Raw genomic sequence first — 13,043 nt, forward strand, 5'->3', positions numbered from 1 at the left:
GCCTTTCGACAGCCAGTTGTCTAGATTCTTTTAAATCAGTCAATGTGCATTGTCAGTATTTTCCATACACAACAAAATTCAGGTCTCTCAAGTTTCACTAGTGGTAAGTTGTTACACAGCAAGCAACAGAAGATTAATACACCAGTGTTTGTTTTATGGGTGCAGGTAAAGCAGGAAAAGAATGCTTGAGCATCTCTAACTACAAACAGGCTAGATTCCAAAGGGTTTACTAAGTATATTTCCTTTCAAATCTGAAGTGATATTATGCAGATCACTAATAGGACCTCTCCAGAATGGGAGGTTGAGGATGCATATTTGCTTTCATGCATTGCTTGTTCACATTCATAAAAGTTGATATTATGTTGAAAGTTTATTCATATAGGATGAAGTAGTTTATTGGCTAAATGTATTACTTATGCCAAAACTATTACCTTCTTAACTATTTAGGTCCAAACAGTTTATATCTTTCGTGCTGGCATTTATGTATAAAAGTATTTTATATTAAAAAAATTCCTGTAAATCAATCAATATTTATTAAAAGTCTACTTAGAGTAAATCAATGCACTAAATATTGTGAAACATGAAAAATACCTCTGCCCCCAAAGAATTAGCTTTTCAATACACACACAAAAAGATAAATTCTAATGAAAGAGATAAATTAAGTTGACTACAATGGCAAGTTGCAGAGAAGGAGCACTAGAAAATGCGTTAGATGACCTGGGTCCTTTTAAGTCTCCTGGCTCTAATAAATAAGGCATCTTCTCTCTCAGCCTCTGTTGTTTCATATGTAAGGTCGGTATAATACCTGCCTGATTCTCGTGGATTTATAAAATTCCTACTCTGTACCAGGCACCTTATTAGGTCTTAATGATTAAAAGATGAACATGACTAGTTTAACCCATTGAGTTCACTGTTACGTATAGGTTAATATACTTGAAAATAAACAGTTACTACAATGTGATTATCGCTATTGTTGAGCATAACTAGAGGAAGAGCAAAGAGTTACCTTTTTTCTCCTAAACTGTGGAAATTTCCTCTAATCCAGAGGTGATGCAATATAAAGTATATAGCATCACTTTTGAAGTATTTTTGCCAAACTAATTTAAATCTAATCAAATCTTTAGATCTAAATTTAAGCTTATAAGAAATGAGGGGGATAGAACAAGTTAAATGAGATCACAAGAAAGCATTCAGACAAGTCCAGAAGGTGGACATTCTAAAGAAAAACTGGCTTGATCTCTTCAACAAGTCAATGCCATTAAAAATTAAAAAGCAAGCTGGACTCTTTTATATTAAAAAAGACTTAAAAGACATAACAACCAAGGTACTATGAGGTCCTTGATTTGTACAATCCATCTGTAAATAGGGACAATAAAGGAAATCTGAAGATGGATTTTGTTTAGAAGATAAAAAGATTAGAGAAATACTGTTAATTTTTTAAGAGTGTTATGGTATTGTGGTTATATTGTAAGTATCCTAATTGCTTATAATAATGATTTGGTAAAAACTCATGAAGTCCTATTTTACATTAAAATACAGCAGAAAATAATGAATGAAGCCATTATAGCAAAAATGTTAACTGACAAAATGATGTGATGAATATAGAGGTGTTCTACTATACCATTCTTTCTAAATTTCTGTGGCTGAAAAATTTCATAATAGTTAAAAATGAAAGATAAAGAATAAATGAGACAATATATTTGAAATCACTTTGTAAACTTTAAAAGGATAAAAGAGATTTTTTTTTTTAAAGAAATTGTTGGAGAAAGAAGGAATGGTTTTTTTTCAAGCATATGTGCTACTTTGGACCACACTGCTAAGAGAAGTCAGGAATGGCCACCACAGAGATCCACCCAGTGCCTCTAGAAATAGAAACCAGGAGCAATAGCATGGATTCCCAGATACTGATCTTTTTAATACCTCCCTTCATGCCGAGATGACCTTGACCAAAATTGAAGACAAATGTCTTCTTGCTGGGAAAGGTGGGCTAAAGCAACATGCACTTATCCAAGAAGAAGCAGAAAACCTGTAACCATTACAACATGAGAGTAACTGGTGAGTTTTCCTTTTTGCAGATCGGTAGGATTTGGCACCCAAAGCAGAGGTTTGAAACCATGGATGATTGCCCTTATTGTGTTATTACTGACAGTGGTAACTGTGGCCACTGGTCTTCTGGCTTACTTCTTAGTCTCTGGTAGGTAAAATTATGGATTTTGCTCAGTTTGATTTCAGTTTTCTGTAAAGCTTCATTTGAATAATGTAAATTTATTTCCATCCAAAAATAATGTACTTTCACTAGTAAATGTCCACATTTTGAATTTTTTAATTTATTCAGTCATTTCATCAACAAAAAACTACTGAATGTTTAGTATGTCCAAGTACTTTTCAGGACACTCAAGAAACAGCATTAAGCAAAGCAGATAAATTTCCCATCTCCTTGGAGCTCACAGTCTAGTATTCTTTTCAGAATCTATACAAAAGACCAAAACAGTAATTGTCTAAAATTTACTAGTAATCACAATAAACTCTAATCATTCATGTATATGCAAGTGAAAAATTATGATGAATTAGTTATTAAAATTGGCTCTTTTACTCAGCATTTTCTGCCCACTAACATTTCTAGGGAAAAAGAAAAGCACGTGTCCAATGAAATAATGAATTTTAAAATTATTGGTAAAGTATAAATATGATACAGTATTATTACTTTTTTTTTTTTTTTTTTTTTTTTTGGGGACACATGTGGGATCTTCCCGGACCGGGGCACGAACCCGTGTCCCCTGCATCGGCAGGCAGACTCTCAACCACTGCACCACCAGGGAAGCCCCTATCACTTATTTTTAGAGAAAAAATTTTACTCTTTCCAAAACAATATCGAGAGATTATTTTTCTATTGCCTGATATATTTATAATCCCACAAAAATTCATTGCAGAATTCTCTTTTTATATTGCATCACTCTGCAGAGTGTAAACCATTTACATTTTTGACAAATGCCCACAATGTCAATCTCACACAGATGTATGTGATAAGACAACTAGTTCAGGGGACTTACTTGAATGGACTTATCTGTTGTCTCTTTCCTCAGACTTGATGGGGGAGTCGAGATTCTTTTAGGAGCTTTAAAGGGCTTAAGAACATAGTTCTTGGGCCCATATAACTACCCCATCTGTAGTTTACACCAATGGCAAAAGATTCTCAGGTCAGCTAATTTAATGTATAGAAGCCCCTTTTCTATGAGTAGAGGGTTCAATTACAAATGGACTATATAGATTAGTAATCGGGGGACCAAAAAAGCAGTACAGAGTCCAGAGATGTCCCTAGGAGACAGACCATCCTGAGGTCCTCTTTCTTTCCTAGATCCACAGCTTCCCAAGGAGAGATATGCTTCTGTGGTTGCTCCATTTTCTATCTTTAACTCTTTGTAGATTTCTTGCCCCACAAGGGCCATACTCCTAAGATTACCTCACTCCTCCACTGCTCTGTTTTTTATAACCTTTCCTGAGAGACGAGCAGAAATCTGAATGATTCATCCCTTTTACACACTGTTCTCACCTCCCACCTCAGGCAGTTTTTTCCCTGCCTTTCTTTTCACACCTTTCTTAGTGTGCCTGGCTCTTCCATTAAAAACCAAAATTTACAAGAACACTTATTTACCTCTACTTCCAGTAGAGTACAAGGTGGTATACATTTCACCGCAGCAAGAAGCAATACAGTAATTAAATATTCCAGCTCTAGAGCCACACTTGTCTGGGTTTAAACTTGGAGAGGCCACTAACTAGCTGTATAGCACAGAGCAAGTTACTTAATGCCTCCTGCCTCACTTTCTTCATCTGTAAAATGAAGGTGATGCCAGTCTTAGAGAGCTTAGTGAGAGTCAAATGAATTAATACATATAAAGTGCCCAGAACAGAGCTTGGCACATAGTAGGCACTGAATAAATACCAGCTACTATTAACATATAACATTAGTCATTATCTTTATTATATTTATTATTAAACTAAAGTCTCAGAGATATATTCAAGACTTCATATTAGCCCCATTATAGTTGGGCCTTAGATCCCAAAATCTACCCTCAAACCACTTAATTTCCTACTTTTTCTTTTCATCACAGGCCAGAAAATGGAGTATTATCATGGCATCTTTAAAATTTCAGATCTACGAGTCAAAAGTAATTCTGGACAGAGCAGCCCATACCAGCTTAAGGACTTACAGGAGATGAGTGAAAACTTGGTAAGTCAGATAAAATTGTTTCTATCATAAAATATTGCAGGAGGAAGGGATTTTGTGAATCATTTTCCCCACTATTTCTTAAAACATGATTTTCAGACAATTTGCATCAGAATCATCTTGCAGATTCCCAGGTCCCACTCCAGATCTTCTGAATCAGTGTCTGATGGGGTGGGTGCGTAGCGAGAGGGGAGTAAGGGAATCTGCATTCTAGCAGATTGGTGATTCTGATAAACCACTTTTTAAACCACCTCATTTAAAAGTGAGAGAACGGAAGCCAAGGTATCCCAGCCCTTCGCTCCCCCATTCCACCACGATACTACCCAATTGAAAAGCTTAAACATACCAGAAGTGGTTATTTGTAAAACCACATGCTTTTTTTGTTAGACCACATTTTAAGACTTAAAATATTTTTTAAATACATGAAAAAAGGAAAGAGGATTATAAATGTTCATTTTATCTCAAAAACACACTAATTAAGATAAAATACCCAGACCTATTGTGCAATATTCAAATGAACTGCTAACGATTTTGTTAAAACTGAAATACAAGACTGTCCCCACCCCCACCTCCCCTAAAAAGTAAACTCAGTTGCATGACAGCTCTGCTCACGATGTGTGTGAACCCTCACTCAAAAACTAAGGTCAAGTTAACTGCCTTGACAAAGAAGCACAGAGCATAAAATTATCTTAAAAGGGTGGAAATGTCAGGTGTTGGTTTGTTTTAGTCAAAGAATCATTTTTTACTCAAAACATTTCCTTTCTTTCTCAAACCATTTTCATTTTTTCATGCCACTATTTGATCTTTGTCCACATGCATACCCAGTTGCAACATATTCACAGCCACATCACAAATGGAGTTTTTAATCTATATTTTCAATTCTCATTAAATTATGCAATTTTTTTTATTTTGCAGTCTCATCCCCCCAGATCAATAATTACATTTATAGATTGATATATATCCTCCATTCTTTTATATTCAGAGCACCTTAGAAAATAGCATTTGTGATCATTTCTTGAGGAATGCCAGAAAAAACTTGGATACATACCCTAGTACCTTTTATTCCTCTGACCCTGAGTGACTCCACATAACCTCCTCAATGTAAAAATATTAATAATTATTTATTAATTTAAAAATTAATCTTAGTTAAAAAGATATACAATTTCTTTGAATGTTGAAAAAATATTTATAATTTAACAGGAAAGTTTAAAATTTGTTTTCTTTATGTTTTACAGCCAATATTGTTGGCATTGTTTTAGGCTAACTAAGACATTGTTTCTACTGAAGTAAATGGACAGGAATGAAGTAGGTCTTTTTAAAAAAAGTGAAAGAATTCACTTATAGAGGTATGTGTTTGAAGGTGAACTTTGAAGCTTCACTAAAGCACACGTTTTTAGGTGTGAAAGAACCTCAGGTACAAAGGCTGAGTTACGTGATGAAACATTATCATCATAAAGACCTACAAGGCCTTTCTCTAGTTGTCATTATTTATTTCTTCTCTTTTATTTTCATACCACACTCTCATTCTCCTCCCCCTGCAGACAACCATACTGTATTTCACATGTATTCTTTTATTAGTATTCATTCTTGCAAAAATGCATTTTCTTGTTTTGTGCAGAGCACATGGTTTTGATTTATTCTGTGTTATAAATCCCTTGTTTTAGTTAGTTTGGGCTGCTATAAAAATGTACCATAGTTTGAGTGGCTTATAAACAACAGAAATTTATTTCTCATAGTAATGGAGGCTGGAAGTCTGAAACCATGACACTAACATGGTCAGGTTCTGGCAAGAACCCTCTTTCTTGTTGCAGACTTCAGACTTCTTGGTGTATCCTTACATGGTGCAGAGCAGGGAGCTAAAGAGCTCTCTAGGGTCTCTTTTCTAAAGTACTAATCCCATTCATGACCTAGTCACCTCCCAAAGGCTGCACCTCTTCATATATGGCCTTCATTATGTTAAAGCAGGTTCCCTCAATGCCCACTTTCTGGAGGGTTTGTAACATAAATCAGCGTTGGATTTTGTCAAAAGCTTTTTCTGCATCTATTGAGATGATCATATGGTTTTTATTCTTCAGTTTGTTAATGTGGTGTATCACACTGACTGATTTGCAGATACTGAAAAATTCTTGCATCCCTGGGAAAAATCCCACTTGATCCTGGGGTATGACTCCTTCAATGTATTGTTGGATTCGGTTTGCTAGTATTTTGTTGAGGATCTTTGCATCTATATTCATCAGTGATATTGACCTGTAATTTTCTTTTTTTGTGGTATCTTTGTCTGGTTTTGGTATCAGGGTGATGCTGGCCTCACAGAATGACTTTGGGAGTGTTCCTTCCTCTGCAATTTTTTTGGAAGAGTTTCAGAAGGATAGGTGTTAACTCTTCTATAAATGTTTGATAGAATTTGCCTGTGAAGCCATCTAGTCCTGGACTTTTGTTTGCTGGAAGTTTTTTAATCAGTTTCAATTTCAGTACTGGTGATTGGTCTGTTCATATGTTCTATTTCTTCCTGGTTCAGTCTTGGGAGATTGTACCTTTCTAAGAATTTGTCCATTTTTTCTAGGTGTTTATTTTATCGGTATATAGTTGCTTGTAGTAGTCTCTTAAGATCTTTTGTATTTCTGTGGTGTCCATTGTATAATAACTTTCTCCTTTTCCAGTTCTAATTTTATCGATTTGAGCCCTCTCCCTCTTTTTCTTGATGAGTCTAGCTGAAGGTTTATCAATTTTGTTTATCTTTTCAAAGAACTAGTTTTTAGTTTCATTGATCTTTTCTGTTTTCTTCATCTCTATTTCATTTATTTCTGCTCTGACTTTTATGATTTCTAGATAGGAACAGTTTGTTGGTAGTAAACATTGCACTTATCCATTCCATCTTTTATTAATTTGGACCATATTGCCCTTCATAAAACAAAAATCCATAATTTTTAAGTAATCATATTTATCAGTTTTCTCAGCCTTATGGTTGTGTTTTTAAAGATTTTTTTTAAAACTTATTTCCTCTTTTAAGTTATAAAATTATTTTACTGTATTTTCTTCTATTAAACTATTAAACTTCTACCTTCTACAGAAGGTTTTTAATGCATCTGAAGTCCACCTTTGAATGTGATATTAAGTAGGAACCCAGGTAGTGATCCAGTTTTCCCAATGTAACTAACTAAACAATCTGTCTCACCAATATATGGTATGATTATTCAGCTTATGACACTTCTTAGACCCTGAGTCTTACAGAAAAAAAACGATGATCCTCATCTCTTCAAACTGCTTCCCATCTCCTTGGAGAGATGATAGTAACACACATGAAACTGAACAGCATGACATGATATGGTTAAGGACTAAACTGTATGTTGAGGACTATAAGTGCAGAAGAACTTCAAAGAAAAGGAAGATCAACTAGGGTTCACGTGGTCAGGAAAGGCTGTGTATTATTTTAGCCCTGTTTAAGTGAGACAATGTCCCTTTCCCTCCAATCCCCACCAATTTACCTTCAGGAGAATTACAGGAAGTGTTCATGCCTCATCCTGAGCCACTCCTTTTTATTGTTGCTAAATCCCAATGAGTGAAACCAGATTCTTCTCTCTGACCTATGTGTGTGCTAATTAGACAGCCAAGAAATACAGGTTGTAGATCCTGTTCTTCCTCATAATTGGGGATTCACTGATTTGAATGGAAATGGAGATGCAAATATAAAATGAGTTCACGTTCAGATACTGCTAAAACCCATTCAAGTTCCTTGAGATAGCAGCACAGACATATCTCATCTTTCATAACATTCTTCAGAGAATACTCCAGTAACCAGACACCATGATATTCCTAAATAGGTAGGTCATTTTTACTATTATTATAAGTTTGAGTAGGATCACTGACTGAGCGAGCACTTCATTTGAAGAAATATATTTCAGAAATATTTTTAAAGTATAGGATCATTACAAATGTGAAAGTTAAAAACTTGTAACACTATAGCAATAACACTAGTTAACATACACTGAATGCCAAGCACTCAATTAGCTTAGCACATTAAGCACTGTATCTGTATTATTTTAGTTAATCCTCAAAAACAAACTTATTAGGTAAGTATAATTATTATCACAATTTTACAAATTGAAAAATCAAGGTACACAAAAGTTAATTTACCCAAGATCATTCAGCTAGTAAATGATATAGTTAGGGTTTTAGGTTACATTTTCTTAATACATTTTCGTCATCCATAAGAATCATCTGTGTGATTTTACTTCCCATCTACCATCCCACAAAACACCAGAAATCAAGTAATTATACCTGGTACATTATTCTCTTTCAGTTACAGTTGACCCTTGAACAACATGGGTTTGAACGGTGCAGGTTCACTTACATGCAGTCTTTTCAATAAATACGTGCTATAAATAAATAAATAAATATGTGCTACAGTACTACATGATTGGTGGTTGGTTGAATTTACAGATGCAGAACCAGGGATACAGGGGGCCAACTATGAAGTTATATGCAGATTTCTGACCCAACCCCCCACATGGTTCAATGGTCATTGAATACTGTATAGTATTAGCATGTGCCAGTGACCACCATCTGAATTAACAATGGCATCAGTTAGGAATTTTCTTAGTGTTGTCTCCAAAAAAACTCACTTCTCCTGTGCCCAAAGCAGTCCTAAATTTTATCTTCTTTGTGCCCAGGAACACCAGAAACAGTGCCTGAAATGATCCTCAAACTATCCTTTGGACTATGTGTCTAGAGTTGTAGAGACAAAGAACTTGGAAACAGAAGTGATGTAAGGAGATAATGTAGTTTAGGAACACTCTCTAAAGGAACTTGAAGACACCAATGAGAGACTTGGCTCTCTGAAGCAGGAAGCTCTTCTCTTGAGAAAAGGCAACTGGGTCAAGGTAAACAACTTAGCAAAGGTATTAGACTACCTAAAGTTTGGAGTTGCATAATGTAAGAGAAGTAAGAGGCCCAATGCCTGGTGTAGGCCTATGGTCCTATGCTCAGAGAAGAAATGAATTTGAAAGCTTATTTGAAAGCTTAGAAAAGAAAGTAAGCAGCAATTATTTAAAAAAACAAAAAAAAAAAACCTTTGTGTTCAGAGGTTAGAAAAATTGGGTGTAGAATGTGACTGAGTTCTTACTTGGGAGCTCAAACTCACATTCACTTCATAACTGAAGATTAGGTATGACTAAAAGAGGAAAATGTGTATCACAACCTCTGCCTTCAATGTGTTAAATTTGAATACTGAAAGAAAAAGCTAACTGTTGTATATTTCATGTCTAATCTTCAATATAACACTGCAAAGGAGGCATTGTTATTCACACTTTATAGATAGATAAGAGAACTAAGCCTCTGAAGATAAGGTCCACAGTTGGTAAATCAAGGAGGGGAGATTTGAAGCCATATAGGTTAACTCCAACAGGTGCCATCTCCACTAAATTATTCTATTTATCAGGAAGGGACTAAGCTATAATAGGAAGTTCAGTTCTACATCAATTTTTCTCCCATTTAATTTTTAAATCCATAAAGATTATAAATTTATATGCTCTGTCAGACCACTTTTACTTAGCCAACACATTGGGATTACATTACTAATTATATAAAGATGTCTTATTCTTAGTTTCTTCATTTCCTTGTATCAATTTTTTCAGCTTTATTAAAATATAATTGACATATAACATTGTGTAATTTTAAGGTGTAAAATGTGATGATATGATACATTTATGTTGCAAAATGATTATCACTATAACACCTCCATCATGTCACATAATTACCATTTTTTGTGTGTGGTGAGAACACAAGATCTACTCTCTTAGCAACTTTCAAGTATATAACACGGTGTCATTAAGTATGATCATTACAATGTACATGGGATACCATAACTTATTAATTTGTAACCAGAAGTTTGTACTCTTTGATCAATATTTCTCCATTTTTCCCATCCCCTAGCCTTAGTAAGTACCATTCTACTATCTGTTTCTATGAATTCTGCTTTTTAGATTCCACATAAAACTGGAATAAAGTATTTATCTTTGTCTGACTTATTTCAGTTAGTGTAATGCCCTCAAAATCCATCCATGTTGGCAGAATTTCATTCTTTCTCCTGGCTGAGGAATATACAGCTGACCTTTGAACACTATGGGCTTGAATTGCAAGGGTCCACTTATATGCAGATTTTTTTTTCATTAGTAAATACTGTAGGATTATATGATTTGACCCATGGTTGGTTGAATCCACAGATGCAGAACCATGAATACAGAGAACCATATGGGAACTGTGGATACAGAGGGATGTTATGCTATATGGGGATTTTCAACAGCACAGGGGGCAGCACCTCTAACCACGACATTGTTCAAGGGTCAACTGTATATATATGTATATACATATTCTTTATCCATTTATTTTTTGACAGACACTTAGGTTGTTTCCGTATCTTGCCTATTGTGGATAATACTGTGATGAACATGAGAGTGCAGATATCTCTCTTGAGATCCTGTTTTAATTTCCTTTGGATCTATACCCAGAAGTGGGATTGCTGGCTCAGATGGTAGTTTTAGTTTTTTGAGGAGCCCCCCCATGCTTTCTTCACAGTGGCTATGCCAATTTACATTCCCACCAACCGTGCACGAGGGCTCCTTTCACCAAAGTCTTGAAGTTTCATTGTTAAGATCTTTCACCTCCTTAGCTAAATTTATCCCAAAGTATTTTATTGTTTTTGATGCTATTATGAATCACGTTGTTTTATTTCTTCTTCAGATATATTGTTGTTATTGTATAGAAACACAACTAATTTCTATACACTATGAATGTTGATTCTATATGTTTGATTTCTCTTGATATGTATGCAACTTTACTGAATTCATTGGTCAGTTCTAACAGTGTTTTGGTGGCATATTTAAGATTTTCTATATATAAAATTATATCATCTGCAAATAAAGGCAATTTTACTTCTTCCTGTCTGATTTTAATGCCTTTTATTCTTTTTCTTGCCTGATTGCTCTAGCTAGAACTCCCAGTAACATGGTGAATAGGAGTGGTGAGAGTGGGCACCCTTCTTATCTTGTTCCTGATCTTAGAGGGAAAGATTTCAATCTTTTACTGTTGAGTTTTGGTGTAAGCTGTGCATTTGTCATATATGGAGTTTATTATGCTGAGGTATGTTCCTTCTACACGTGATTTGTTGAGTGTTTTTATCATAAAAGAACCTTGTATTCTGTCAAATGCTTTTTCTGCATCTATTGAGATGGTCATATGATTTTTAGCTTTCATCCTATTGATGTGTTGTGTCACATTTATTGATTTGCATATGTTGAACCATCCTTGCATCCCAGAGATAAATCTCACTTGATCATGGTATATGATCCTTTTAATGTGCTGTTGAATTTAGTTTGCTAATACACTGTTGAGAATTTTTGCTTCAGGAATATTGGTCTGAAGTTTTATTTTCTTGTAGTGTCCTTATCTGGCTTTGGTATAAAGGTAATGTTGGCCTCACAAAATAAGTTTGGGTGTGTTCCTTCTTCTTTGATTGTTTTGGAAGAGTTTGAGAAGGACTGGCATTAATTCTTATTTAACTGTTTGGTAACATTCACCAGTGAAACCATCTGGTCCTGGGCTTTTCCTTTTGAGGAGGGTTTTGATTACTGATTTAATCTCCTTATTCATTATTGGTCTCAGATTTTCTGTTTCTTCATGTTTCAGTCTTGGTAGGTTGTATTTTTCTAGGAATTTATCCATTTCTTCTAGATTATCCAATTTGTTGGTTTATAATTGTTCATAGTAGTTTCTTATGATCCCTTGTATTTTTGTGTTATAATGTCTACTCTTGCATTTCTGATTCTGTTTGAGTCCTCTTTTTTCTTTTAGATAGTCTCACTAAAGTTTTGTCAATTTTGTTAATCTTTTCAAAAACACAGCTCTTAGTTTTGTTGATCTTTTCTATTGTTTTTCTGATCTTTATTTCATTTATTTCTTTTCTTATCTTTGTTATCTCTTTCCTTCTGCTAGCCTTGGTCTTAGTTTGTTCTTTTTCTAGTTCCTTGAGGGGTAAAGAGATCAAAAGACCAATAAGCCTCAAAATCCTGTGAGCACCATCAGTGCTCAGGTTGGCCATATTCTACATAGGCTTAGGATAATGATTCACAGCTGACTTCTTAAATCTTGGGTTTTGCCAAAAATCTGGATTTTAAATAGATAGAATAACAACTTTAAAGGATTGCAATAAGAACTATCAAGATTATGGTCTTTATTTTTAGAGGGCAAAGAATATAGGCTGCCTTTGGAGAGGGGTAACAATTACATGTTGCTTGTACATATCAATGGGTAGGAGCTCTTAATCCATAGGAATCAAATTACTGAAAATGTCAACAAGGAGAAAAAATTTCCCTCAAATACTTCATGTGCAGTTTTCTTTTTTCTCTAGAAGCACTGATCTCAATCTGATGTAAATCTCATTAAAATCACTAATAAAATCTTCCTGATAAATGCAAGGCTTTCTGATAAATAAATTTTCACTTCCTTTTATTAATTCATTCAAAAAAGCATGCTGAATTCTTACATATTGTAGAGTATGAAAAGAAGAATGATTGTCCCTATCCATAAAAGGTTTGCAGTTTAGTAGAGGAGATAATATATTTTCATAAATAACTATATTAAGGAGTAGAAGATATAAGAGGAATAAGAACAATTAGGACAGGAAGAGGAAAGATTACTCTGAGGTTCAAGGAATAAACCCAAAGTAGGTCTTATCTGAAATAGACTGTGAAGGAGAGTTGTGATTCAGAAAAGCAGAGCCAGCAGAATCAGAGAGGGGACTACAGACCAAAGGAATAGCCTG

The 13,043-nt window shown here is 34.7% G+C and overlaps 1 protein-coding gene across 1 annotated transcript in view; it reads left to right on the forward strand.

The window, feature by feature from the left end:
* Positions 1-2,118: 2,118 nt before the first annotated feature.
* The window catches only part of LOC112397418 (transmembrane protease serine 11A-like), a 29,842-nt gene continuing 18,917 nt past the window's right edge, over positions 2,119-13,043 (forward strand). Inside the window, exons 1-2 of the mRNA XM_024741613.1 lie at positions 2,119-2,194; positions 4,110-4,228. Of these exons, the coding sequence (XP_024597381.1) occupies positions 2,119-2,194; positions 4,110-4,228 (195 nt within the window). The remainder of the gene's footprint in view (positions 2,195-4,109; positions 4,229-13,043) is intronic.

The sequence above is a fragment of the Neophocaena asiaeorientalis genome, unplaced genomic scaffold (assembly GCF_003031525.2).
Source record: "Neophocaena asiaeorientalis asiaeorientalis breed wild unplaced genomic scaffold, Neophocaena_asiaeorientalis_V1.1 scaffold445, whole genome shotgun sequence".
NCBI classification, from domain to species: Eukaryota; Metazoa; Chordata; class Mammalia; order Artiodactyla; family Phocoenidae; genus Neophocaena; species Neophocaena asiaeorientalis.